The sequence below is a fragment of the Colletotrichum karsti genome (assembly GCF_011947395.1).
Source record: "Colletotrichum karsti strain CkLH20 chromosome Unknown Scaffold31, whole genome shotgun sequence".
NCBI lineage: Eukaryota > Fungi > Ascomycota > Sordariomycetes > Glomerellales > Glomerellaceae > Colletotrichum > Colletotrichum karsti.
This window is the reverse complement of record NW_024065931.1, coordinates 374,670-401,450: the sequence shown is the minus strand read 5'-3', so window position 1 is coordinate 401,450 and position 26,781 is coordinate 374,670. Positions and strand designations below refer to the sequence as shown.

The window sequence follows — 26,781 nt, the reverse complement described above, 5'->3', positions numbered from 1 at the left end:
CTTTTGAACGGGCAGTCTATCCTCAATGCTTCAACTGAATCGAGAGATCATGTTCGAAAGGATGTGGAGAAGAGATCTCCTTTCCTGCAGTACGCCACTAGAAACATCCTCTATCATTCTAATGCTGCAGGGGACTCGATCTCTCAGGATGACTTCGTGCGGGAGTTCTCGCTTCAAACCTGGATTGCACATCAAAATTTGTTCGAGAAATCAAGGAGCCACCATTATTCGCCAGCTGCTAGTTTGCTATATATACTAGCCGACCAGGGCCTGGCCTCTTTGATTCGTACTGCAGCCCGTCACGATACCCAAGTCAATACTTCTGGCGGCGAGAGATACGAAACGCCTCTCCTCGCTGCGATTCACAATGGAAACACAGACGCGGTGAAGGCTTTGCTATCTCAAGCACCACTGCAAAGCAAATCAAACTTCAGTATTCCCTCGAAATTTTCGTCGATGTGCGAGGGCTTTTATCTGGACTACACCGACGAAGTCGGACGCAGACTTCTGTTCTACGCGGCAAAAGACGGACATTACGGGCTTATGGTGGCTCTATTGTATCGTGGTTTTAACGTGAACACAAAAGACCTCGCCGACCGAACTCCTCTTTCGTATTCTACGGAAAAGGGACACGGCACCATTGTGAGGGAGCTCCTCGAATGTGGTGCCGATGCCAACTGTCCGGACAGCAAGGGGCGGACTCCATTGTCATATTCAACGAAAAATGGACACGGAAATGTCGTAACAGCGCTCTTAGAAAAAGGTGCCAATGTCGATTACCCAGACAAGAAAGGTCGGACTCCACTGATGGTAGCCTTGGAAATGGGGAAAACAGACATTGCGCAGCTTTTGCTCAGGCACAAAGCGGATGCCAACAAAGCAGACAACGAAGGCCGGACCCCTCTGTTTCTTGCATTGAAAAAGAGACAGAGGGAGATTCTAAAAGTCTTGCTTGATTATGGGGCGGATCCTAATATACCGGATCCTAGACATGGGACTCTGCTGTCGCTTGCGATTCTAGAGGAGAATCGCGAAATGGTGCAGCTTCTTCTGAATTATGGTGTTGATGTCGAACAACAAAACCCAGACGACATTACGCCCTTGTCTCTAGCATTAGACGAAGCGCGTTTCGATATAGCAGCCTTGCTAGTAGAGCACGGCGCAGTATTGGATGGGCGCTGGGGCCAGACCTTACCAGATCGTCTCCTCCATCACCTTGGGATGGGCTTGTCGGCATTGACCTCAGAAGAGACTTATGCCGATCGCATTGGCGCATTGGAGATCCTTTCCAGGCTATCAGATCAAGCAGATCTAGATCGTTCACCGGTCTCTAACGGCTGGACCGGCTACATTCGCATGCAGTGGGAGATTCCCATGGTGTACAGGGAATTAGAGGCCTGGGATCAGGTGCCGTCTGCGTCATCCCCCACGATCTATGTTGAAAATTTGCTATCAAAGTTTGTGGTTCTCACCGGAGATGGCGACAACTTTGAATGCACTATTTGCGCCGCTTCATTGGAAAACAGATGGGGCGATGTCGGCCTTGATGTTTTGCGACTTGTAAGCCTTGGCATTGCGAACCTCTTCTCGAGAGTCGCCGCATCGGTCCAAATGAAACAGAATTATGCGTCGACCGGCCTTCGAAATCAGGAATTGAGTGTCATGCACGCAGCAGAGGGACACATAACAATTAGAGTGGACGGTTATCAACGCACCAGAGAATTCATTGAAGCATTGGTTTGGATGTGCACAGCCATGAGACCAACTCAAACATCCCCGCACACTAGGGAGGGTTTCTTCTGGTCAACAGCCAGCAGAACGATGAGCTTTCTCAAAAGCGAGCCCCAGATACTTGGATACAGACTAGACGACCTTCAGAGGTGGCGGTCTGATGAGATGCTGGCAACTGGGTCTAGCTGCTGGACCAAACTCTTCCGCAGTGGAATCGTTGCTAGGCATCGTCTTCAAAGAGAGTGGGGAAAGGGTCTTGAAGTATCCTTTGCCATGATGGTGCATCTCGCGGCCGTGGAGAACTTTCAACCTTTTGATAGAGGTGTTATCCTCCTTGGGTTTTACACAGCCCTCATTCCTGTTGCTCAGGAGGGAGAAGCTCTGCAATGGCACTTCGAGTCCGTTGAAGATTCTCGACATGGGTGCATACGACCCGATGATCTCAAATCGACCAAAGGAGATTGGCTGAAAGTCAATAAACCTGACCAGCTTCAGCAGCCGACATGTTTTGTTGGCTGGTTTCAGACCGGGCTTGTTCTCCTAGGCACGAGAGAGCTGACATCAGACCTTGACTACAGCCGCAGTACGAAACCGCGACACATGACTGCGCATCGAAAAGGCTTCGAGTTTGGAGGTCAATTTGCTGCTTCTATGGGCCCGATAAATGCTGCTTTCCAGGGCATGCAGACATTTGCTTTCACCTCCAACATTCAGCGCTTCAACACTACAGAATCTTACATTGAGGCGCTCAGAAATGGCCGTTCTAGAGTCGCTTTGATCATAGATTCGGAAACCAAACAGGCATGGCTAGTCCCTGTACTAAGCCTGATTCTCCATCTTTGCCACCAGTACTTTCGCGAAAGCAACAAGCACAGAGTCCCGTCGCCGCCAAATCCCATTCCATTCGCGGAAGCACGAGACAATGGCCACGAGGCAGTTATGGATGCTGTAAAAGACAAGGGCAATGCCATCGTGCTTGGGACTGAAGGCTCTGATGATAAACAGACACTCCGCCAACTCTTTCTCAAGTTCAATACCTCGCTCTACGAGTCGGCCAGCACAAGAGAGAAACCCGAATCAACTACGATTTTCGCTTCTGAGCTGATGGGAATGGTCAATCCATCCTATCAAGGGAGTCCTCTTAGGGAAGTGGACATATCAGGGTCGCAGAGCTTGGCCAGCTCATGGAAAAACATCATTAACGGTGTTGATGTCGTTGGAGTATGCGCAGGCCTTGGTCAAGCGATCCGACCAGTCCCCACGACGAACCTCGTCTGTGAGGCATGTCTTACCCTCCCACAGGACAGATTTTTCCTGGCTGCTCATATGCGATGCCTTGATGTCCTCTCAACGAAGGCCAGCAGCAGGTTAGAAACACTTCACAACGGCAGCTGCCCGCTGGGGTTTGAAGCCTTCTGGTGCATCGATAGCGACATGGAGTTATGGACAATATGTCGCCAAACCCCCCATGCTTCAATCTGGGGTACAGATACACCTTGCCGGATTCTCCAACGTATTTCAGATAAGAAGAGTCGAGCACCTTCGGCAACAAAGCTCCAGGGCCCGGTGAACAGGACTGGTGTTGTGGTTTTCGGGATCGATTGCAGACAGAATTGGAAGAAATATTGGCAGTCGAAGATGTATGATGTTCGTGAGCGCCGAGGATGATGCAGAAGTGCGGGCAGGCTTGGTCAAATGTTGAGCGGGAGGCGTTTCGGAGTTCTGTTCGTTTTGAAGTGCAAATCATGTTTGTTCTTAATCGTTATCAACCTCCTTCCAGGCAAGGCCGTGGTCTTAACCAGCAAGCCACGCCCTTGTAGGGGGCTAGCAGTATCGGCTTACCGCGCGAGCCGCAAACTACCATTTTGGTTTGTCAATAGATACCAAATAAACGATGCATTCTCTTTCTTTGATCTCGGAATTCAACACCAATTGAAGCAAAAGCGGAAGACGTTGAATCGTGCACGATGAACGCCGGCTTCGGCCGGCCAAACTGCCCCGCCCCCTCCGTCCCGCGGCAAACCGCCCCCGCAAAGGCGGACATGGCGCGCTTTCCCTCGGCCTTAACATGTCCGGGCAACGTTGAGCTGTTTTGTCGCGATAAGACACTCGTCAATAGTAAATTCCGAAAGAGAAGCTTGCTGAAAACTGCATGGCAATGTCATTGTTATGCGTTTGGTTCGGTCTATGCCATGGAGTACCATCTCGAACAAACCAGCTGCGAAGCAATCCTTATCTTTTCGCTAGGTTGGAGCTGTGAAGACATATTTTCGGGGGTTTGTAATGCGAGATCCCGTCTTTCACCTTGCTTTACAAATGTATCGCTCGCATTACCAATCAAACACAAAGTGTCAATAGTAAAGTTATACCATTTTACGCAAGTGCTTGCCGTTAGTAAATCAACCACGCCCTTCCCTCCCAAAGCCCTCACCCCGGCCTATCGCCCCAGCCCCCGCCGCCGGCGACAGCGACAAGGCCCCACTCACCCTCCGACCCCGCGCCGAAGCCCTCATGATTTATCATCCCGTCTCAATCTCACTCACTGTTGTCGTCTTCATCAACTTACACCGTCCACCTCTTCAATCTCACCCACTCAAACCAAACAACTCAATACGCATCTCACAAACCCCAAAACAGCCCAACACTCTTAACAAACCGCAAAAATGGCCCAAGAAAAAGTCCACACCACCGCCGCGCCCCCTCCGCTCCCGCAGTTCTCCCAGGCCATCAAGTACAACGGCATGGTCTACTGCTCCGGCAACATCGGTATTCTGCCCGACAAGCCCGGCATGGTGCAGGCGGAGGGGACTGTCAAGGACAGGACGGTACGTCTTATCGTCCCTATCGAGCTTATCATCCCAACACATGAATTGCCGCAACTCAGTACATGTGCATATAACCACATGATATCAAAACCACGAGCTTTTAAAAGGATTTCGAACTTTTGAAAATGAGACGCAAAACTAACAAAACCAACAGCGTCAAGCCCTCAAGAACCTCTCCGCCGTCCTCGAGGCCTCCGGGAGCAGCCTCCGCAACGTCGTCAAGGTCAACGTCTACATCACCAAGATGGCCGACTTCGCGACCATGAACGAGGCCTACGACGAGTTCTTCACCTTCGACCCCAAGCCCGTGAGTCTCCTCCCCGCATTACACCAATCAAGAGGTCGCACGAGCAAGAAGAAGAAAGGGAAAGTGATGATCTGACTGGACCAGGCACGCACGTGCGTCGCTGTCTACCAGCTCCCGCTCGGCACTGATGTGGAGATCGAGTGTACGGCCATCCTCAATAAGCCCGCTGAGAAGTTGTGAGGCCGTTGTTGAGAGGATTTGAGAGAATTGAAGGGTCGGAAAGGGGTTCTTGCTTGTATATAGACCATGACTGCATTGGTGCTTGAAACAATCACCGCCAATCTGACTTGAAACGGGATGCGGAAGATGAAATCACATAGGCGAGCCGAGAAGAGAGAGAAGGCCAAGTCTGGGAGTAACGAATAATACCTAAGGCTGCGATGGCCAGGTAGACATTTGATTCTATAGCAACGTTCCGCCGCCTCTGTAATTGTAACCCCAACGCCTAGTTAAAATACAAGAGCCCCTCTCCATCATGTCTTCGTCATACTCCGTGAAGCGCCATCCGCGGTCATTGTCGGTATCTCTGCAGCTGCGCCATGATGTTGTCAACCTGGTTCTGGGTGGCCTGGTCTCCCACCAGCGGGGCGGAAGGAATGTGCCCGTTCGGATGGCCGTTCGGGTGACCGTTGGGAGCACCGTTAGCCGGGAAAGCCTGACCGCCGTACGACGCAGGCTGAGCCGGAGGCGCGGGTGCTCGCTGGCCACCGAGTAGAGCTTGAATCTGAGCGTTGGGGGGTTTGCCAGCGACAGCGGCTCTTTGAGGGTCGATAGTAGCAAGAAGTCTTTGAAGCGTGTCATTGTCCATGCCGTTCATAATGGCAGCGAGATCGGGCGGGTTGGCGGCTGCGGGCGGCGCCTGAGGAGCTGCGGCCGGGGGTGGTAGGCCGTGCTGTCCCGGATAGGAGGGGGCATGGTATTGAGGAGGCTGCTGAGGGCCGCCGTACGGCTGCCCAGCGTAGCCCTGGTATGCTTGAGGTGGCGCGCCCTGGTATGGAGCAATTGCCCTCGACTTGGTTCTGACGACGAGCGCTGCCGCCATTGGGGGGTCCAAGTCACGGTAGTCCTCGTATCGGGCGCTGACGCCGGAAGTGCGATCGAAGAGTCGCAGAGAGATCTTGCCTGCGCGGTGTGCTCTCAGGTCAAGGTCCACAATCGCGTGTACGCCCTCGGCGACTTGTCTCTGCACGAGCGCGTCGCGAGGGAAGGTAGGGTTGTAGAACATTGTGTTCACCGTGAGGCCGTTGTCGGTGAAAGGACGCTGAGCCCAAGCCACAAATTCAGGGTCGAGCTGTTCGAGCAGGAGGAACTGCACGTCAGGAACATCTTTGCCGTAGCGGCGAGGAAGATCAAGGCGATCATCGTTCGCCGGGCCGTGTCCGTAGGCTCTGGGAGGGCTTTGGTCGCGCCGACGATAGTCGTTGCGACCATGGCCTTGAGGCGATCTGGAACGGCCTCTGGACCGGTCATCATACTGGTACCGATCTCTGCCTCCATGGCTGTCTCTGTGGCTGTCCCTGCCGTCGTCCCTGCCGTATTCGTTACGTCTGGGAGAGTTGCGGCTTGGCCTGTAGTCATCTCGGCTGCGTCGGCTCTCGTGACCCTGACCTGAACGGTCCTGGCGGCCTCTACCACGGTCAGGCGACCTGTTGCGCTCATTTCCATCCTTTTTCTTCTGGGCTCGGGAAATTTCAAGATCTGTGAACCAGTCAGTATCCAATGTGAACACCTCGAAATAGACGTGAGGGGCAGTGACGACGACGGATACGGGCAGCAGAGAGGAGTTTATACGAGGATGGGCATAACTTACGAATCTTGCGTCCCTTTATCTCAATACCCTGCAGACTGTCCATGGCAGCTTTCGCGTCTTCCACGTTGTGATATTGGACGAACCCATAAGCTGACTTGAGGGAGATCTGAGCCAGGCGGCCGCATTGGTTGAAGATGTCAAATACATCCCGCTTCGAGACACGTTCGCTGGACAGATTGCCTGCAAAGAAGTCAATGGCGCCGTCGGGCCTGCCTGATGAGAGAGAGCGCGAACCAATAAAGATGCGAGAGCCATCAGGAAACTTGTCCCACCTCGCCTCTGCCATGTACCGGCGCTCGTCTTCAATGTACTGTTCCCATGCTCCCTGTCGATCAGTAGGCTCATTAGACTGGCCATACGGCGGCGCAGTCATGGGTACAATGGCGTTTGTAGGAGCGGCCACATTTGGATATTGGGTATTCTGATTGGAATAAGTGGGAGGCGCCGGGACCGGCAGAGGAGGTCTGGGAGGAAGGGTGGCAGTCGCGGAGGAGGACGACGACGACAAGTGCGATGATGGCTGGGCTTCAAAGTTCTGAGCAGACGCGGCAGCAGAGGCAGCGGCAGAGGCAGTGGCGGAGCTGGCTGGGCTATGATGGTTTTGGTTCTGGGCCTTGGTGGCCTGGCCGGTCATCTCGGTGATGAGTTGGTTTATCTCAGTAGCGGCATCGTCGTCATCGTCAGCGCCATGTTGGGCGGCAGCTGCGGCGGAGGAGGGCGCGGCATCGGCAGAGAAATGACGGTCTCCGGCGGGAGGCCGGGCCGAGGAATCAGCGATCAGAGAAGCAGATGCGGCGGAATTGTGCATGGATTCTGGTGCCTTTGATACATCGTCTCCATCTCCGCCCTCGGGAGCGTCGAGATACTGGAGGTATTCATCCTCGCCGGCATCGGGCTCCACTTGTTGCTCTTGCGCTTGCGCCTTGTCCACGCCGGTCTCTTCTTCCTCTCCATAGGCGTCGTCGAGACTGTCGGCGTCGTCTTGGGCGTCGGCACCGGCGTCGTGGCCGTTGCCATTCGCGTATTCAATGCCAGCGGTGTATTGTACCGAGGCGGATGCGTCTACGCCGCCCGGGGCGACTCCATTAGTGTGGGTGGACATTGCATCGAGGATATCAACAGTATCCTGGAGAACAGGCACAACGGCGGGCGCAGCGGAGTGCAAAGGAGACGGAGATAGAGGCGAGAGGTCGGCGGCAGTGGCCTGGAACTCGGGAGTTGCCTCTGGCTCGGGCATCAAGTTGTTGCTGGTGGTCGCGACGTGGTGGTGATGGGCGGCTCAACAGCTTTCTGCTCGCTGGGCCGTTGGACGAGGCTAGGCGATGCTGGCGGAATTGGCAAGCTTGGAAAGTCGGGCGGGATTCAGGTGAAAGTTGAGAGTTGGGTCAGAAATGGACTTTATGTCAATTTTTTTTTCTCGCGACGACAAGGCAACCGGACGCCTCGTTCTGGGCTGTTTCTTTCCTCTGGATTTTCAGTCGAGCCGCGGCTGTGTCGTCATGTGCGCAAGGCAGGCAAGCAAGATTGATTGGTTTGGGCCTTTTTGAAGTTTGGGGGTCCGGAGGGGAAGAGAGAAGAAGGCGGGGGAGATTGCAACAGGCGAAAGAAAAAAAGAGATTGCAGACACGGTGGAATCTCCGATGGATGCGATAGGTGAGGCGACGTGAGTTGTGTGCGCGCGCGCCCGAGGGAGCTTTCGGCAGGGTAGCTCGCTCTAGCAATGGCGACGACTTTACCAAGATACTGAGAAACTGTGCGTCGTTTTATATGTCGGACGGGCTGGATATGATAAATGGAGAAAGGTCGAGGTCATGCAGCCATGGACGCCTTGCAGTTTGCGATGGTTGTGTGCCGCAAGTGTCGCGTGAAGAGAGAAGAGAGAGAGAGAGATGTGTGTGGGCGGTGGTAAGAGAAAAAGGTTAAAGCAAAATTAAGGTACGAGGCGGCGGCTTTGGTAGGGGAGAGAAAAAATGTGAAGAACTCCGGCAGGTGGGAAGGGAAGTGGCAGGCCATTGCCCAAGCTCTTTTTTTTCCCGCGCGGTCTGCAAGGCTGGCCGTGGAACCTAGGGAAGGGACGTCGGGGCGGGTGGAAGGTGGAAGTAACCGTCAAGTCAGGCGGTAGGCAGGCCTGGGCTGGCCGATCTGTCGCTGCAGAGTGCAGAGTCGTCAACCAATGTCACCTCGGAAAACGTTTTGGCGTGGAGAAGCAGCAAACGCCGCTAACCTTTTACAGTAATTGGGTATCTGATTAGCTAAGACAGTAAGAATACATGTGCGAGAGACGAGATCACACGGTAGTTACCGGTCATCGCCAACGGTCCACTGCTTCGTCGTTCATCAATGAAAGACGTCAGTAGAGAGGAACACTGCTTGCATGGGACTTTTTTCCATTCACATTCTCCCAGATCAACTCATAATCAAGGCTACTTGTCTATTTGAGTAGAATGCACTGTCCGCTTGCCTTCCCTTGATCATACTGTCACCCGGAAAACTTCGCCCGCGACGGCCCTTGCTATGAAGCTCCTGGCCAGTCTCCTCCGGCCTGCACGCACGTCTTCGGTTCGTCCTGTGTTCCAGCCTATACAGCCAGTCCGATGGGCGAGGTTTCAGGCGTTCGAAGACTCCTTCGATCCTGAAGAGCTGAAGGAGGCAAGATCATGGCATAAGACGTTCGATGGCAGCCAACTTCCGAAGGGCCAAACAAGCTACGCGCGTTCAAGCGGTCCGGGAGGGCAGCACGTCAACAAGTAGGTTTACCAACCGTTTTGCAGGGACTATGACATGTCTTCGTCCACAGTATCGTTCACCAACTAACATGAGCCCAGAACGGAGAGCAAGGCCATCACTGTTTGGCCAGTCAAGGACCTCTTCCCAGTGCTGCCGAAGTTGCTGCATCGAGGCATCAAAGAATCCAAGTATTACACGGCGAGGTCGGACTCTTTGACATTTCAAGCTCAAGAACACCGTCAGAGGGCGGTGAACTCGGACGAGAATCAAAAGAAACTCGTCGACGAGGTTCAAAGGATATACCGGGAGACAGTCCCTGGAGAGACGAGTAATGAGACAAAGAAGAAGCACGCAAATTTGTGAGTTGGCCGGATTCACCGCAAAACTCGTCGCTAACCATTGGTAGAGCCAAATCATTCAACGAAGGACGTCTGAAGCAGAAGAAGCAACTGAGCTCTAAAAAGCAGAGCCGACGCGCATCCTTCGATTAGAGGCATCAAATCAGCTAGGTGAATTGCCTGCTGTACAGCTGCCACGCAGCGCCATCTCACCAACTCAAGCTATGCCGAGGTGGATTTTGCAGACTGCACGATTGCTCTGAGTCACGGCACATGCTTCTAGACTTCCTGTCCGCCTTGCGATGGTTGACTGAGACACCCAAACATCTCATCGACGTTGAGCGGAGTGGGGTAAGGCCCAGGCCAGGGGCGGCCAGGCGGCAAACGAGAGGGGCCAAGCCTGGACCCTGAACCTCCCTTTCCAGTTTGACTCAGTTCGTGGGAGCTACAGATTTCGGTATTGCCGCAATCAAGGTTGACTCAAGAGTTCCGTCTTCATGGAGATTGATTGTGTCCCGGGTTTGTGGGAAATGAGTTGATGCCGATTGCAGAGGACCGACCGACCAACGACTGAAAATAGGCCCAGCGCAGTCGCCTAACGAGACAGGGGCTCGCCGCGGTTGTAAGATATGTGTACGAAGTAAATACAGACATAGCAACGGCCAGTCTTTCCGTTACAGCGTTCGATTCAACGACCGATTCCGAAGATTGTCGTCAGCCATTATCTGGCCGTTGAATCCGATAGGAAGAGGCAGCCAAACAAAGGAGATATTTGCCTATGGCAGAGCATCTCGACTGCGGCTGAAGAAGACGGCTTTTGGGGGCTGGCTTCTGGAACCCGGGCATGCACACCAAAGGCACCTCAAGCCGTAGCAGCAGTGGTGGGGACTCCCCGTGTCCGCGGCGGGAGTGAGGTCGGTTGCCATTTTGCATTGACCTGGGACTCCTGGCTGGGGTCCGGGCCGCTGCCCAGGTGAGGCGGCTGTCACCTTTCAACCTCCACCGCGACTGCGTCGCTTGTCGCGTTAAATCGTCAATGATAATAATGTAGCAAAAGAGGATGCCACGAAGGTGGCAAATGTCAGGATTGGCGGATGAAGTACCTAGGATCGTTGTCTCACTCTCCGGCTCAGCTGCGGGACCCCGAGTCCCTGAAGTCTCCAGCTGGAGCATTTGGAGCCAGCGCCAGCTGTGCACCGCTGGTCTTAGGTAGCCCCACGGGATTTTTTAGTGGTACGAATACACAAAGAACCCACTTGTTCGTCTTTCTGGCCATTCCGTCTAATTCAGCTCGAATCCTCCTCCTTCCTGCCGTGTTTTCATTGCCTTCTCACCACCTCACCTTTCTCGATATCTTCGCAGCCAGCTTCCGACAAGAAACGGGTGTCGACTCTGGACATCGCGTGCTGGAAGGCCTCATCAGATTGATCTGCGACGTAGCGTCATAGTGACAGCACATCACCCCCTTCATCTATCTCCGGTGGTAATTTCATCCCTGGTTCAGATTAGCCCCGCGAGACCCTCCGAAGGGGAAGACGACACTACTTCAGTACCGCGCCGTACAGAGTGCCAATTCGTACCGGGGACCGTCGATCATCAGCCCAACTGCCCAAGCAGAATACAAACTCTCGCCGCGCTCGCTCTGTCAGCAGTTGTCTGCTTCAACCTAACTACCTCGACCTTAAGACCTCGACACTCAATCCCGACCTGCCGACGACCGTCTTTTTTGTTACCCCAGAGTCGCACCTCGTAAACAAAGCCGCCGCCGAACCAACAACCGACTTATCCCCTAGCTGCATTCGACGCAACCCCAAATCCGACCGCTGCTTACTTACCCCGCCAACCTTCGATCTCGCGACCTACGACCGACCTTTTAATCACGACCACTTTCCCAGCCCTCGACCGCAGGGCGTCCTCGCGGTCTCACTTTGCGTATTCGACAACCTCCACACGATCGCGAACATGACCACCAACGGGTCCGACAAGCCTCAGGTCCAGCCCTGCAGGTACAAGGTCGGCAAGACGCTGGGTGCTGGATCTTACTCCGTCGTCAAGGAATGCGTCCATATCGACACGGGGCGCTACTACGCCGCCAAGGTCATCAACAAGAGATTGATGGCCGGCAGAGAACACATGGTACGATTCCACTCATTCTCCCGGCATTTGCAATCTACTGACAGGCTTTTTGCAGGTCCGCAATGAGATTGCAGTCCTGAAAAAGGTCTCCATGGGCCATCAGAACATCCTGACGCTTGTCGACTACTTCGAGACGATGAACAACCTCTACCTCGTCACCGACTTGGCTCTCGGCGGTGAGCTCTTCGATCGCATTTGCCGAAAAGGCTCCTACTACGAATCCGACGCCGCGGACCTCATCCGCGCCACACTCTCCGCCGTTGCGTACCTCCACGACCACGGCATCGTCCACCGCGATCTCAAGCCCGAGAACCTCCTGTTCCGCACACCAGAAGACAATGCCGACCTCCTTATCGCCGATTTCGGACTGAGTCGCATTATGGACGAGGAGCAGTTCCACGTGCTGACCACGACATGTGGCACACCTGGTTACATGGCCCCCGAGATTTTCAAGAAGATTGGTCACGGTAAGCCCGTCGACGTATGGGCCCTCGGCGTCATCACCTACTTCCTCCTCTGCGGCTACACGCCCTTCGATCGTGACAGCGATTACGAGGAGATGCAGGCCATTCTCAGCGCCGACTACAGCTTCACCCCCTTCGACTACTGGCGCGGCGTTTCCGACCATGCCAAGGACTTCATCCGCAAGTGCCTTACGATCGACCCGAACAAGCGTATGACAGCGCACGAGGCCCTGCAGCACCCTTTCGTCGCCGGCTACCTTAACGGCGAGGGCGAGGGCCAGAACCTCCTGCCGACGGTCAAGAAGAACTTCAACGCCCGCCGGACGTTGCACGCCGCTATCGACACCGTCCGCGCCATCAACAAGCTGCGTGAGGGCCAGAACAACCTGATGGACGGCGCCAAGTCCCGCGAGCCCGATCGCGGCATGAAGTCTCCGCCGAACGCGAAGAAGGACGACAGCGCCATCAGCATGGGGAACCACAAGGACTCAGGTTACGGCACACAACCCGAGGCGGACAACCAGGACGATGTCGTCATGACAGATGCCGGCCCGGCACCAAGCAGTGTGCCCGCGAGCTTGCGACCCGGCAGCGAGCAGAACAAGGTGATCGAGACCAGCAAGGGATTGTGGAGCGGCCCCGCGTTGCGACGATAGGCTCGTGGCAGTGCAGTACCAATCATCAAAGTCAATGCGTCCGAAAAAGATACCACAACTCATCGCACCGGCCTGTCATTGCTGACATGCGGGATTTCCGATCTTTGCCCACGACCCCAGCTGTTTGGGGGTGTGAGGCGACTATTCAGATACATGAGAGGACGCGCAGCACGAAGCTCGAGCAAGGTCACGGCGACACCTGTAACAGTCCATGAAAAGGACAATGGTGTTCCCCCTGGCAAAACCACCTGCCCAGAGGACGTGACAGAGGAGGAGGAGGCAACGGGGGATACAGCAGGAAAACAAGATACCTTGGGTTGAATGTCCGCGGACTGGCTCCGTCATTGGACGACGAGAGGTGGGCGTCTCGCGGCACCCTCATTTCCTTTTTTTTTCGTTTTTATTGATGTTGAGGCGGATTTCTATAGCGTATATCAAGAACAGGACACGGATGCGCAGCCCGCTTAATTGACGATATGAAGACACGATGGCCCAGCATCGGATGACGTGGAAGACGAGTGACCGGTGTTCCGCATAGGGCAGTCATACCTGCGACAGAAGGGGGGTTGTTGACATCCAAAGCAGCTGTAGAGCAGGAAGACTTTGCTTTCGTGAAATGTCGTGCAGTTTCTATGGAGTATTTGGCAGGCAGGTGTGTTTCCGGAGTGGACTCCGTGTCCCTCGGTGCCCAGGCACGCACGCGATGACTCGGCGCCAGCCCGCATCGTCTCCCACTCAACGCTCTTTGCACACGTTCTCGGCGCGCATATAAGCCAGACTGCAATGCTGTCGAATGATCTCAACGAGTAGAGAAGGTCGTGAGGCACTACTCATCAGAGCCGAAGGCTCGTAGTTGTAGCACGGGCGTAGTCAGTCGAGGTTCGTCTTGGGACTCGGGACTTGGGAAGTTGGATATGGGGATTCTTCAGGCTGGGGATACGAAGGGAGCGATGAGTGACGGGCGTGAATATTGATGTGGGCGTACTTGAAGGACTTCGAGAGTAGTCTTGTTGCATATACTTGGTTGAAGCACGGGATGCTCTCTTCATCTAGTAGCAGCCTGGACATGGATTATACTGCTGACGCAACCGACGACGCACAGGTGGAATGGAACATATCCCAAAGATGCGAGTCCTCCTGTTTTATATAGGACGCATGCGCATTCTTATGAGTCCTTGATGCTGTGTTTCTCGGTATGTAGAAAGACGGTAGGATTGAGGCTAAGTCGGAGTTCAATGTGTTTGCCAGCAGAGATGTCGACGAACTCACCGAAACGTCTCGTGTGGCCCATAGTCCCTCCCAGCACCAGGCTCAAACCCCAGCCTTAAAAGAGGCGTCTGCCAAGTTGCTTTTCTGATGGGCACAATGAACTCGCCCCATGTCATTTCTACAAGTGGATGGGTTCTCGCGACACAGACAGCCATGTCTACATCCATGGGAAGACATATTCGGGCTTCACGGTGATCTGCTCCATGCAAAGCGCGACGAGAGGCACTCATTCATTCGGGGTTTATGTATCGATGAATAGAATCCGAGTGGTGAGGAACAAGGCCAAAGATGAATTACAGAATTCTCTGAAAATCCGCTCGAAACTCCTCGGAAATGGATCAGAGAGGGGAGGACAGAACATAGTACCTAGCAGCTTCTAGGACATCAAGTATACGGTCAGAATGCACCACGCAACTGATGCGTTCCAGGTGGAAGTGTCTCCAAGAGCCAGTATTATCCTCTTGAATGTTATGATCTGATTTAGATCGGTTCTCCCTCTTATGTTGCACCAACTCCCGCACACAGCTTCGCATCGATCATATCAACAACCAGGAGAGCAGGCATGCATGACGTCGACCTTGCGAAGGTTTCGGTTTTGAAGAACTCCTCTTGCTATGTTGTCGGTGCTCTGACTGGGGAGGTGACATGGCGGGGGTGGAAGCTCCTATCTCCAAGTTCTTTGCGAGCATGTGCAGAGTACAGCACGAACAACTGTTGAACTTGGAGCATGCTTCGGAATTCGATGTGATAACCCCTTCCTAAGATCACTCGATTATATATATATATATATATATATATAGCTGTCGGATCATACCTTTAGTCCTGCAAGATATCTTCGTGACTTGGGAACTGTCGGCAGAGATGTGATTCTTGACCCCGGCCTCAGAGAGTATGAGCTTGTTGACGTGTTGAGTCGAACGTACTGGGAGGCATGCGATCATTTCACGGCTCCCGTTCGTCCTCTGCCGTCGTTTCTGTTGAGCTTCGAGTATCACGAGGTTGAATAACATGGATTAGGTATGCTATTGGTCTACGGGAAGGGGAGTGCGGTAATCCATCTGGGAGTGAACATGGAGTGCTGAACCAATAAATCCAGAAGAGATCACGTCCTCGACATGGCAATTGATCACACGAGCTCAGCAAGTCATCGTGGGCTTGGGAAACGTGCATCAGATCGGTTGCGATGATAGCTTCTTATACTGGTATTTACACACGCCCTGAGACAGAATCAGGCGGTATGACTTTTTCATACGAAACATCTAACGGTCCAGCGTTTTCTATGAGGCTCATCTCTCAGTCGATATAATTCATCAGTCCGAGTTGAGACTTGATGAAGCAGCAACAACAAAGTCTACCTTTGCCCTTGACATCGTCCGGACGGCATCACATCACATCACTCTCGTGGAAGTGGTGACAACTGAAGGACCATGACTCTGAAGGGGGCGAGTGGGCATACCCACTGCCAGAAGGGAAGTCGGGAGTCTCGAATATGTATATAACGGCAGATTTGGATGAGCTGTTACCACTGAGAACGAACAAAGTGAAGCGCCGATGAAAGTGGAGGTGAGATTTGAAACACGTTGTTCGTGGTTGACAACTCTCGTGGCTTATTGTCGTGTGAGACAATTGCAGCCGAGATGACCTATTAAGTGACCTCACAGGCTTTGAAACCCGGTAAGATTGGATCTGAATATCGCGGCAGAGACGGAGAGGAAGCATGAAGAAGGGAGACAGATCCTCGCAGTTGATTTTCGTTAGGGCTAGGAAATGGCCTTAGTATGGAAAAACTTGGGAGAGCTTGATGGTATTTCAGAGAAATCAAGATCATTAACCCTGCGGTCCACCGCTTCACCTGGTTCGGGTTCTCAACCCTTTCAGCATAGCCCGATGCTCTGCTCTTATATGCATCGATCGTTGCTTCGCATCCGCGGGACTTGAGCTCCTTCCATTCTATCATCGCAGAGCACCTGAAGTCATCTTGGGGTAGAGACGGGGTCTACCCTTCAGAGTATACAGGGCTGATCTCAACCACAAACGTGTCCCAAGACCCCCTAGGAAGACTGTTTCTATGTTCAGCGCTTTTGGTTTGGTATCGTGGGGTACATAAGGCTAGAAAGATTTACTTTAGCGAGAATCTACCATTCCAGCGACTTCTAGCTCACTCTTCCAACCCTCTGAACGGAATCGGATCAGCAACATCGATATCCTTCTCTATGAAAACCGAGACCGAGTCATAGTCTGGAGTACTGTCTCGAGCCCAAACCTGTGACTATTGAGCTGGTATATCCAATAGATGAAGGATGCTAGGAATGGAGGAAAGTGAAAACCATCGTGAACCAAGTTTTCGTCACGTTGACGATGCCGATCCATAGATACTGACGATGTGTTCTTACCTAGTCGTAGACGACTCGGCGATGCGGTATTCCCAGCTCACGGGCTAGCGTTGAACGCCAATGATGAAAGCACAGTTGGAGCCCTGCATGTGATGCTGGTTTTTATCTAACTTCGCTGTTGCTAGCAGACCGTTCTTATTGCCGTTTCGCTAGGTCGAATCGCCACGGGAATTGGTAAGTGTCCACCGACGACGTGCTGGGTTCGACTTGACATCGTGTATAAAACGCCGTTCAGCGACATAAACTGACATTAACAATAGAGTCAGGTGCTCGTTTCCGACCCTTGGATGTCGTGGCTCAATCCGATCTGGGTATGTCACTTCCGTCGACACCGAGGTTCACCCAACCCAGCACTGAGCTACCCACTTACACACGCCATCCTCGATTCTCACTCCCGTCATTCTTTGCATATTCCCATCCGCATAAGAGGGAACTTGAAACGACGAATCGTGATATGGAGACAATGCTAACTTAATATCGTTGCATGACGTTTCATTCTATGTATCACGAACGCGGACCCGTTGCTCTTTTGACGGAGATCGCTACTACTCCGATGTTGGGGAAGCCATCCAGGCGTGCTACTTACTCAAGATCGTGAATTGCCACCAGCCAATATATATCAACGAGACTCCATATTAGATAACTTCCGATATCTCTCGAGTCGGATACGTTTCGCGATGGCCTCCTGACGGTCTTTCTCCAAGACAGCCCCGCCTGTTCCAAGCCCAAACTTAACGCAGGACGGCATATTAAAGCCCTGCTTGATTGGAAACTACCCGATCACAACAAGTGGTTTGTCTTTGTGCAAGGCAGTTCTGAAGCATTTTGCGGGGTTGTGCTTGGTGAACAGTATCCTGCTATCTCAGTCGGGCTTGCATCTCTCAAGTCAGCTCGGTCCAATGAGCCTACTAGTATCTCATAGCTCTCACTTATTCACTCCCGGATAGAAGAATGACGGCGGATGGGAGAGATGAAGAAGGGAATATGAGGAGTCGCGACTTCAGTCTAGCTGCTACTAACGCACTCAAACCAACGCACTTCAGCTTACACCAAGGAAATCACGTTGAAGGAGGCCTAAAATCCAAACAACGCAGTCCCCTGGCTACACCTGGTGTTTGGTTTGGGTATCAGAGACTCTCGCGAGCGTGGCATTTATATACCTTACCCACAAGGTGATCTTCTCAAACCCATCAACCTGTACTTCCAACGCGAGACCCAAGTGACAATAACGCGCCACCGCAGACAACCGAGAAGACTCGGAACCGCGCCTAGGAAGAATAGACGTGCAAGGGATGACCTCCACACGCGTGGGATGCCGTGTATTGAGAATGAACAGCTGAGTCTAGACACCTGCCATGCCTCCCGTATAAGAGAACGCTGTGGTCGCCGTACCAAACCCTGACGAGAACCCAGCATTGGGATGACTTGGATAACATGAGAAATGGCATCAAGACCAGAAGACATATGGGATCGAGAACAGACGCGTCGCCACGATGACCAAAAACCACCAAGCCCAAGTCAAGAGCCATCACGACGCCGAACCCATCGCGACCCAGCCTCACATCCCACCAAATCCCACCGCCAAAACCAAAAACCCATCCCTCCTCAACTCCCTCCTCACAGAACCTCACTCCCCAACATCCCAACCCTCTCCCCTCGCATCGTAGTTATACATCCCACCAACACCCTCTTTCCCCTTTTCTCTCCCCCAAAAACAAAAACGCTTCACCCCAGCACCCAAATCTCCCCCCTACCGGCAACCCGGCACCAACACTCGAAATTACGACATTTAAAAACCCCCCATGCCCCCGCCCCGTCCCCGGTCCCCCCGGCCCCGGTCCCGGTCCTTAAAAAACTTCCGCCCAAATGGAGAAAATCCCTGTCGGGCGCGGCGGCGGGAAACGGGGCTCAAGCCACGTTCTCGGGAACGTCATTCTAGTGCGGCTCTTCGAGATCGTTGGCTTTTCGATGGCGGGAGTGTCTGTGTGCTCTGTTGTGTGGGAGATTGATGTGGCTGAGTGAGGAGGATGTGGGATCGATCGGGTCGGGTGGATGTTGTTGGATCAAGCCACTAGGATCAGCTCTCGGGAGCTCGTGTGTGATCGACGGCGCTGATTCGACGTCACCCGTCACAGTTTCAATCACCTGCGAAAAAGAGGATGTGTGTGTTCGAGAGAATTGTCTCGTATTCTTCTTCATCATCATCAACTACTTCAGTAGCGACTGCTCTACCTCTACCGCGTGGTATGCTTTCTCCCCTTCCCCATCGCTTCCGCATTACATCGGACCCGGCTTCCTCCTGGCCGGGCTCCTGACGAACCCCCTCCCTCGCGAGGGGACGTCTCAACATTGAACACATTATATATACGGGGGGTCTATGTCTCCAGTGTCCCCAGATCCGTTACGCCTCGATTCCCCGACTCCGTCCGTGGGTTTCTTCTTCTGCTGGTCGTGATGCGGCCGTTACCCTGTCCAAGCCCCGGGAGTCCTCTTTTGGCCCCCGGGCTGTTCTGTCGTTTACAAAATACCACGATTGCGCCGTTGCTGTGCTGATGCAAAATGGTACAGGTAATTCAAAGTGGTATCCGTTTTGAATCATGAAAGTGCTGATAATGGAAAGAAAAGAGTTATGAGTTTTGATCGATGCCGATGCGCGCGTGCGGAGCGCACTACCTGACGGCGATCTCGTTGAGCTGAGGAACCTCGTAACGATCGGCGTTGGGCTTGATTTCGATGCTGAAGATGCTGCGACCGGATTCTTCGGAAAGCGCAGGGCTCAGGCTACCGCTGCCTCGACTCGACGAGCTGTAACTGGAGCTGCTACCAACGGTCCACTCGTCGCTATCAGAGCTGGTGCGGCGTTGGAGGTAGCCCATGTTGTACATGCCGTACTCCTCATCCCAGACCTTGGTCTGCTCGCCAATCTCGACGTAGTCGTACTCCCAGCGGTTCTTCTTGTCGGCCTGCTGCTGAGGCAGGTATCGTGCCTTGACGAAGTAGAAGATTCCGGCGGAGAGAAGAGAGCCACCAACCAGGTCGACGGCGTAGTGGTGGTTCAGGTACATGGTCGCCCACCAGATCCAGCCGACGTACAGGCAGAACAGCGGGCGGAAGCGAGGGAAGCAGTAGCTCAGGAAGAGAGCCTCGATGACGGCGTCGGCGGCGTGCAGAGAGGGGAAGGCACCGAATGGCACGGGGGCGGTGCTGAAGCTCGTCGTATACATGTCGATGCCGAGGATGGCGTCAATTCGGGCCAGACCCGCGGGAGAGCCTGACATGCCGTACGCAGCGGGGGCGAGGCCGTGCTCGTTCTCGTACCATGGCGGAGTGCAGGGGAAGACGAGTTGGATCGTGACGCCGAGGACGTTCAGCCAACCGAAGCACTTCGCGAAAACCGGGAGAGTCTTGGGGGCGGCGAAAAAGAACAGGAAGGCGGCGCAGACGAAGGGCGCGCCAAAGTGGCCAAGACCGTACGGGATCCACGCGAGGATATCGAGGACGGGGTGGGTATGCGCCGAAAGGATGTTGGAGAGGTTGGCGCCGTAGAGGACGTTCTCGAGGGCGGGCAGGACGCGCACCCAGATGTGAGGGCGGTATTTCGCATCGATGAAGCTATTCCAATCAGCAAAACCCCCGGAACCACCGCTTTGAACAACTTACCGGCTACAAAAGAAATAGATGAGGTATGCCCATATGCTCAATCCAGGGAAAAAGAACTGGCTGGTGATAGGAACGGTGAGGAGCAAGAGGCCTCCGGCGACTGCGGCGGTCTTGATCAAGGGCGCCGAGGGCGTGATGCAGAGGGAGAAAACGATGAGGCCGACGAGAACGATGTACTGCAGGTCGAGCAGTGCCCACTTGTGGTTTCGTAACCTTTGCAGGGTTTCGAGAGGGTTGAGTGACTTTTGCAGAGTGATGACATCTTCGGGGGCGCTCAAGTTGGCGCGCTTCTTCTGATTCCTCTTTGCTCGGCTTGGTCGGTATCGGTGGGGAATGGGGTTCAGTTTGGCGAAGTTGATGTTGCCAGTCCAGAGAGAGGGGAGTGTCGGCTTCCCTCGGAGGAAGCTGGCGAAGTCCCGCATTCTGGAAGCTCTCTGTGGTTGAACGATGTTGTAGGGAAAAAAGTCGACGAGAGCTCGAGGTGGCGGGGAGGAAGTAGGTGAGGCGGGAGGAGAAAAGGTGGTGGATGTCTCCTCGGAGGGGTGAGTCTGGCGGTATGTGACTAAAATCCAAGCATGCGGTATGGTGTTGCTGTGGTCTCGATTATGTCTCTGTTGACCCCTCTACGTCATGTCCCAGTCCAATGAATATCGGCGTGTACGTATTCCCCAAACTGTTGATCCTCTGTTCGTGACCGTCGAAGGGAGAGCGATGTAAGCCAACTGACGGGTAGAGGAAGTCGGGAACCGGAGGGAAGCTGGTGAGGGAGGGGAGGAAGAGGTTCAAAAGGAATGAGACAGGCGACTAAGTTACGGAAAGTGTGGATGACTGAATTCATATGTATGATGAGGCAGCGGAAGGGACGGGCAGGCGGCAGGGTAAGGCAAAGCAGGTTAAGGTGGTAAGGCAAAGGACGGAATAGAGGAGACCAGACCGAACAGAGTCGGACAGGACAGGACAGGGACAAGGAAAGGTCAAGGAGTCGCGTGTTACTCCCCGGGGTGTGTGTGTGTGCTGCGTGCTGTGTGTGCTGTGAACTGGACTGGGAACTTCTCAGCAAAATGCAAGATGGGTGCGCGGTAAGTACCAAGACACCGAGAGGAGGGCGGAGAGTGACCAAGACAGCCCAAGCCGGCCTACGGAAGCGGCGGGGACCGGGGTGCTTGTCAGAGGCCGAGAGATTTTGGGTGTGATGGGAGTGGACAGGGAACATTGAACGGGAAGAGCAAAAGGTACCTCGCGGGGAGGTGTGGAAAGTACCTCTTACTCGGTCGCTGGTGCTCTTCCCCTACGCAGCTGACCAAGGCCGGGGGGGTCGGGCGGTAAGTGGTCCGCGACAGCGCTTGGTGAGTGCTGGGACTGGACTTCAGAGCCTCGAATGGATGGAGCTATGATGCTGCGTTGATTCAATCGGGGGGACCCTGAACCTGCCTTTCTTGGCGGTACTTTGCGTCAAACCTTGCATGGTATCTTTTGCTCTCAGTTTCTGCCTGCTGTCTGGCTTCTAACTGTCACCTATGATTTCCATTCAGATCCATATTCTGCTGCGAGAAGGATTGAGGACAAGGCAGATATGATATGCCAAGTGAGGCGTCGAATCTCGCGCCTCATCATTGCCCTCGTCTCTGTTTCCTCATCCAGCTGATTACGTGTCGACCCGAACGTTGGATCTCGTCGTTGCGCCGTCTCTCTGGATCCCACCCACCGACGATCGTCCATGATGATTGCTTGACTGCTGTCTCTTGTCTTCCTTTCTGTCCGTGTCTGACAGGTACATGTCTGTCTGTCTGACTTTCTGCTGTGTGTGTCTTGGGGGCCGGAGCCGAGCCCATGAGTGAAAAAAGTCGCACACGACCTCTTGAGGTCGAGCTAAGACTAAGACGCTCGGATGCTGCGGGTTGGGTACAGGTACTTTGCATTTTCCACCTCGGAGACCATCCGGTACGTACCTTTTGGGTGAATCACAGGCGCACGGGCTCCTCTTGAAAAGAAACAGCCAAAGGAAGGTGCAGGGATGTAATGCACTGATCGGAAGATACGTACCTATCCACCGCTAAGGTCCAGCCCGCCCGCCTTACGTGATGATGCGACTTTGCAGGAAGCCGCGAGCCCAGGAAACCAGCCGGAGGAATTTTGGTGACGCCGGGACGACATCGTGATCCATTTTTCTTTCGATTTTTTCTCCCGACGTTTTTCGTTTTTTCTCACAATTAGACTCCATTCCAGCACAAACAAACGCTAGTCTACGGAACATCTCCGTTGTGGACCGCATCAGTTGATCTAGAAGCTGCAGATGGCCTTCTAGTACGATGTTGAAATTGCGCTTTTTTATGCTTGTTTGCAAACGTTTCAACCGCCTAACAACGAATAGGTTCGTCTTTTCATTCAAGTCCCGTCGCAGAAACGGCTCAGCACAAGTACTCGCTCGGGATAGGCAGATTCGTCTCGTCACTCGCCCGTCTTCAAACCCGCAAAGTCCACCCCCGGCCCCCGTCGTCGGTCGTCGGACTTTGCAGTACCTAAATTACGCCACGGCACAGACACACAGAGTAACTGATTACTTGCGATCGCGAACCACGACCTCGACCTGGACCTGTCTGCATGCACCCGAGCCCGCCCTCTCTCACCCGTGCCTACCTACGAACAAAAGATGACTGTCGCGTGCGATAATCATGACTGCTGGTCAGGTCTGCAGGGCTGACACTCGACAGGCCCCTGTTCTCAATAGTCTTGTATGAGCGCGCTGCTCCCCTGGTTTAATACGTCGCAGTCCGGAACGAAGAAGAAAGGAAGGAGGCACACTGACGCTGCCTTGGGCCCTGGCCCTGAAATCAAATCATTTCGGTGAAACAGCTGCTGCTCACCCGACTTTGAGATTATCGTCATCCTCACCTCGTCGCTTTTCATTCTCTCCGCCCGTGCCCCTTTGCCGCAGCGGAACCGAGAAAGCGACCAGCTATCGAAGCTAGCAACCCGCCAAACACCACACTAGCACCTAGCTACCGCTTCAACCGGGAGGCTGGCTGTCCACCTGCCGGCATCGGTACCACGGCGGACCACGGTACGGATACAAACAGCGGAGGATCATGGAAACATCCGGGAATTACGTTTCCCAAGCCAAAGACGCGAATCTCGGTTTCGGGCCCCCGTCGAAGCTACGGACGCGGAGCCATTGGGTCGATATGGCGGCGCCATCGTGGAGTCTGTCGACCACGTTCGGGCAGACCGTCTCGATTGCCCTTGGGTGGCCTGACCAGAGGCGTCGAATACCGTCACCGTCAAAATGGGGCTTGCAGTCAGTGGCTTGCGATCGTTCCAAGCCTAACCGCCCTAGAAGGCCCATACCTAACCAACAAAGACGCCAGTCCTGCAGTGCCGGTAGGAAACCGCCCACTTATCTAATCCGTCCACCGGCACCGAGGCTCAAAGTGCGGAAGGGTCCTAGGTTCCGGTCCGACCGAGAGGACAGTCATCGCAGCCAAAAACCGCAAAAAGGGGGGGCCAGAAAGCAGTGGTTTTCAGCACCTTTCACGCGACCTGCCGGCATCATCGAAGCTCTGCGAGGGGGCATCAACCTTGGTGTCTCGACAAGCGCGACAGAGAATGCCATCCCAACTCCTGCTATGATGCAACGTCCATCAGGTCAAACAACAAGCGCCCTTGTTGCCTCTCTCTTACCGCCAGAATTGCGTACCTACTCGGAAGTCGGGAGGGAGCCAGCTTTGCCAACACGCGCAAGTCTCAGCACGCGAAATGATTGGGATTGCGGTGACGACGACTCTTCGTCTTAGCGCCCAGCAGTCGACCAGACCAGTCGCAAGCGCAGCAGCTGTCCGCGTGTCCGCCCGCTAAACATTTAGCGAGCCAGCGAACGCGAGTATCCGTAAAACGAGGGAATGGAAGCCACCAGTTCGCCGCCGTACGCCTGTATCCGTCAGCCAGTGCCATTTGAAAGCCCCGAGGGAGATGGGGGCTTTCTGCAGGGCCCCTACTCGGATCGCTCGGCGTGAGAAGTACCGGTACTTATCGAACCTCTCGTCGAGAGCTCAGGTTGACCTCATCATCTTCTTTTTCCCAAGAGACCCCACTCGGCGGACGACGTTCCTGGATCACAAAGCCTTAGCCAACCCAACCTCGCGCCCGAGGTCGACCAGCAAGCCATCCTTTCGACCTCTCAAATCGCATGTCGAGATCCACACTTCCGTCATAACAATTTTCTCTCCGACCTAATTTCTCAACCCTCTTTTTTCCCTCATGTTCCGCTAGCAATGGAGAAGAAAATGGTTTTTTTCTTCGCTTAGTCCCGGGGTCCAGTTGTTTCCCGCGCGACCGCTCTCCGCCCAACCACGACAGACTGGACGCCGCTGTCCGCTCTTGTCGGCATCGGCCAAGAGCCACCGCCGAATTCCCGTTGCCCGTATCCATCTCCCGCCGGGCGATGATCTCCCATGATCAATCTCGCTTTGTGCGTATACGCGAGGTGCAGATACGCGGGTTCAATACGCTTTGCGACAACCAACCCGCTACAACGGTTTGCGGCTTGCCATACGAATAATCTGACACTCGGCGGCAGCAGCCTGCTTCAGCTCCAATGACAGATGATATGGGCTCACGGACGACACGATCGTCGGATGGGACGATGCTCTCACCCACCTTAATTGGCTTGGGGAAGACGCATTGCACATGCAACCAAGAGGGTTTGCTGCAGCGAAACGCTCTACGCCTGAGGTCCTGCGGCCACGACAGAAGGGGAGAAGCATCGAACTAATTCGAGACCAGCCGAACTCCCTCAACCTCAATGTCACCCCTTCATACTTCGCCAGACTCAGATTTCACCTCGCCGCATCAAGTGCCCAAAACTCTCGTCATCTCGCATCCCTCTCGCATCACCTTTCGCATCCCACGCAAACCAGACTGCAACGGCCCCTGCTTAGGGGTCGTCTCCCCCGCTTACTTGCATCTCCGCCAATGGACGCCGTCCTGTCCCATACGCGGAACACACCGAATGCGAAACAACATGTCTGCCCCTCACTCACTGCAAGACGCAAATCGTCGAGAGCTTGGGCCGCGACTAGCCCGACTCGGTGCGCGGAGAACATGAGATAAGCATTGGGATGTGGTTGCGATGGTTACCATCATGGCCCTCTTTGGTCACCATCTCGGTCATGCGCGCAGCTGGGCTGGATGGAATTGATTGATTGATTGCTTACACATCAAAAAAGTCAGACGCTGCCGACGGGCGGGTGCAGCAAAGCTCGCAGAAGAAACGCCCTGTTGATTTGTGAGCACGGCATCGCGGACTTGGATGATCCCGAGCCCGACGCTGGCTTCGAGAAAAAGCCATCCTCCCCGGCCTTCGGGTCTTGGCATCGCTGCAAGCCATTCGAATCAGGGATTCCCTCTCGACGCCTCTCGCCGCGTGCGCGATAGTCGCCGGCTAGCAGCCACCCAATACCCCGCCAGCATTTGACACCTGCGTTGTTCTTCCCTGCCGCACATCTCTAAAAAGTCACCGTCATGGATCACCCATCGTCAAGACGGCGACCATCGATTAAGACGAAATAACCATCTAGAGCTTCCACGGGCAACGCGCCTGTTTAAAGTCTGCCTTCGCAGCGAGGACCAACGGAGCGCCTTGCACTCGAAACTGCCTTGATGTCAGTGAACCCCGAAACGAGGAGTAAGCGACAGGCCCTCAACTTCCACGGTGGGTGTCGTCCGGTGGTTGAACTGAACTGTACGACACCGATGGTTCACGACAAGTCTATTTCACATGGCCTGCAGGTCCTGTCCATCGCCGTGTCACCGTGTCTCACTGCTTCCCGCCACTCAGAGCATGCCGTCTGTGCCAACTAGAGGACAGACCAGTAATTGTCGTCACTGCAAATCTCTAGCACTCTCGGAGGGCTTGGCAGTTTGACACCGTTTTGCTGCAACTCACAGAGTACATGCGCTAGATATGCCAGCCAGTCTCGTTCCCACGTACTCGCGTAACGCGACAATTGGCAAGGGCCTCGGCGAAAGTGTTTGCAGCAGCTCGACCACTGTCGAGCGTGGTGTCGTGTCGTGCCCGTGCCGTGCGTGGCCCCGCCGATCATAGCCAACGTGCCAACCCGGCAGCAAACAGAAAGACAGGAGAGTGAGGCTCCCAAATCCCCTGTTGGACGACAGTCTGGGCATTCGAATTCGGCACCCACTTCGCCCAGAGGGCACTTGCGGCGACAATCGAGATTGTGAGCCTGCAAAGCTGAAATTTGATGGAACGACCTTTTGTCGTTGGGCGGACATTTCCCATTCCTTCCAGGCTCCTCCTCCCGATGCCCCATTTTCCACCTCGGAACCTTGGGAGCGGGACCTGGGTGCTGGGCTGTCGAGGCTCCCCGAAATGAGATGCCTCCTTTCTCTGGAATGCGAATCCTTCAGTCTTACAACGGGGCATCGGGTCCGCCAAAAAGCTGGAGCCTC

At 54.2% G+C, this 26,781-nt stretch overlaps 5 protein-coding genes across 5 annotated transcripts; 3 read left to right on the top strand and 2 right to left on the bottom strand.

The window, feature by feature from the left end:
* Window positions 1-4,394: 4,394 nt before the first annotated feature.
* On the top strand, window positions 4,395-5,043 carry CkaCkLH20_08989 (endoribonuclease L-PSP; the record flags this gene model as incomplete). The annotated part of the gene is made up of 3 exons (XM_038891704.1): window positions 4,395-4,556; window positions 4,711-4,863; window positions 4,948-5,043. 3 exons carry the CDS (start codon window positions 4,395-4,397, stop codon window positions 5,041-5,043), a joined length of 411 nt encoding a protein of 136 aa, XP_038742991.1.
* A 331-nt stretch (window positions 5,044-5,374) lies between these two features.
* CkaCkLH20_08988 (uncharacterized protein) lies at window positions 5,375-7,910 on the bottom strand (the record flags this gene model as incomplete). The annotated part of the gene is made up of 2 exons (XM_038891703.1): window positions 5,375-6,561; window positions 6,674-7,910. The coding sequence occupies 2 exons, from the start codon at window positions 7,908-7,910 to the stop codon at window positions 5,375-5,377; spliced, it is 2,424 nt and encodes an 807-aa protein (XP_038742990.1).
* A 1,277-nt stretch (window positions 7,911-9,187) lies between these two features.
* On the top strand, window positions 9,188-9,891 carry CkaCkLH20_08987 (uncharacterized protein; the record flags this gene model as incomplete). Its single annotated transcript, XM_038891702.1, has 3 exons — window positions 9,188-9,420; window positions 9,499-9,759; window positions 9,807-9,891. 3 exons carry the CDS (start codon window positions 9,188-9,190, stop codon window positions 9,889-9,891), a joined length of 579 nt encoding a protein of 192 aa, XP_038742989.1.
* A 1,809-nt stretch (window positions 9,892-11,700) lies between these two features.
* CkaCkLH20_08986 (calcium calmodulin-dependent protein kinase type i) lies at window positions 11,701-12,994 on the top strand (the record flags this gene model as incomplete). The annotated part of the gene is made up of 2 exons (XM_038891701.1): window positions 11,701-11,874; window positions 11,930-12,994. The coding sequence occupies 2 exons, from the start codon at window positions 11,701-11,703 to the stop codon at window positions 12,992-12,994; spliced, it is 1,239 nt and encodes a 412-aa protein (XP_038742988.1).
* A 6,331-nt stretch (window positions 12,995-19,325) lies between these two features.
* On the bottom strand, window positions 19,326-20,738 carry CkaCkLH20_08985 (PAP2 superfamily protein; the record flags this gene model as incomplete). The annotated part of the gene is made up of 2 exons (XM_038891700.1): window positions 19,326-20,268; window positions 20,317-20,738. 2 exons carry the CDS (start codon window positions 20,736-20,738, stop codon window positions 19,326-19,328), a joined length of 1,365 nt encoding a protein of 454 aa, XP_038742987.1.
* Between the last annotated feature and the right edge of the window lie 6,043 nt (window positions 20,739-26,781).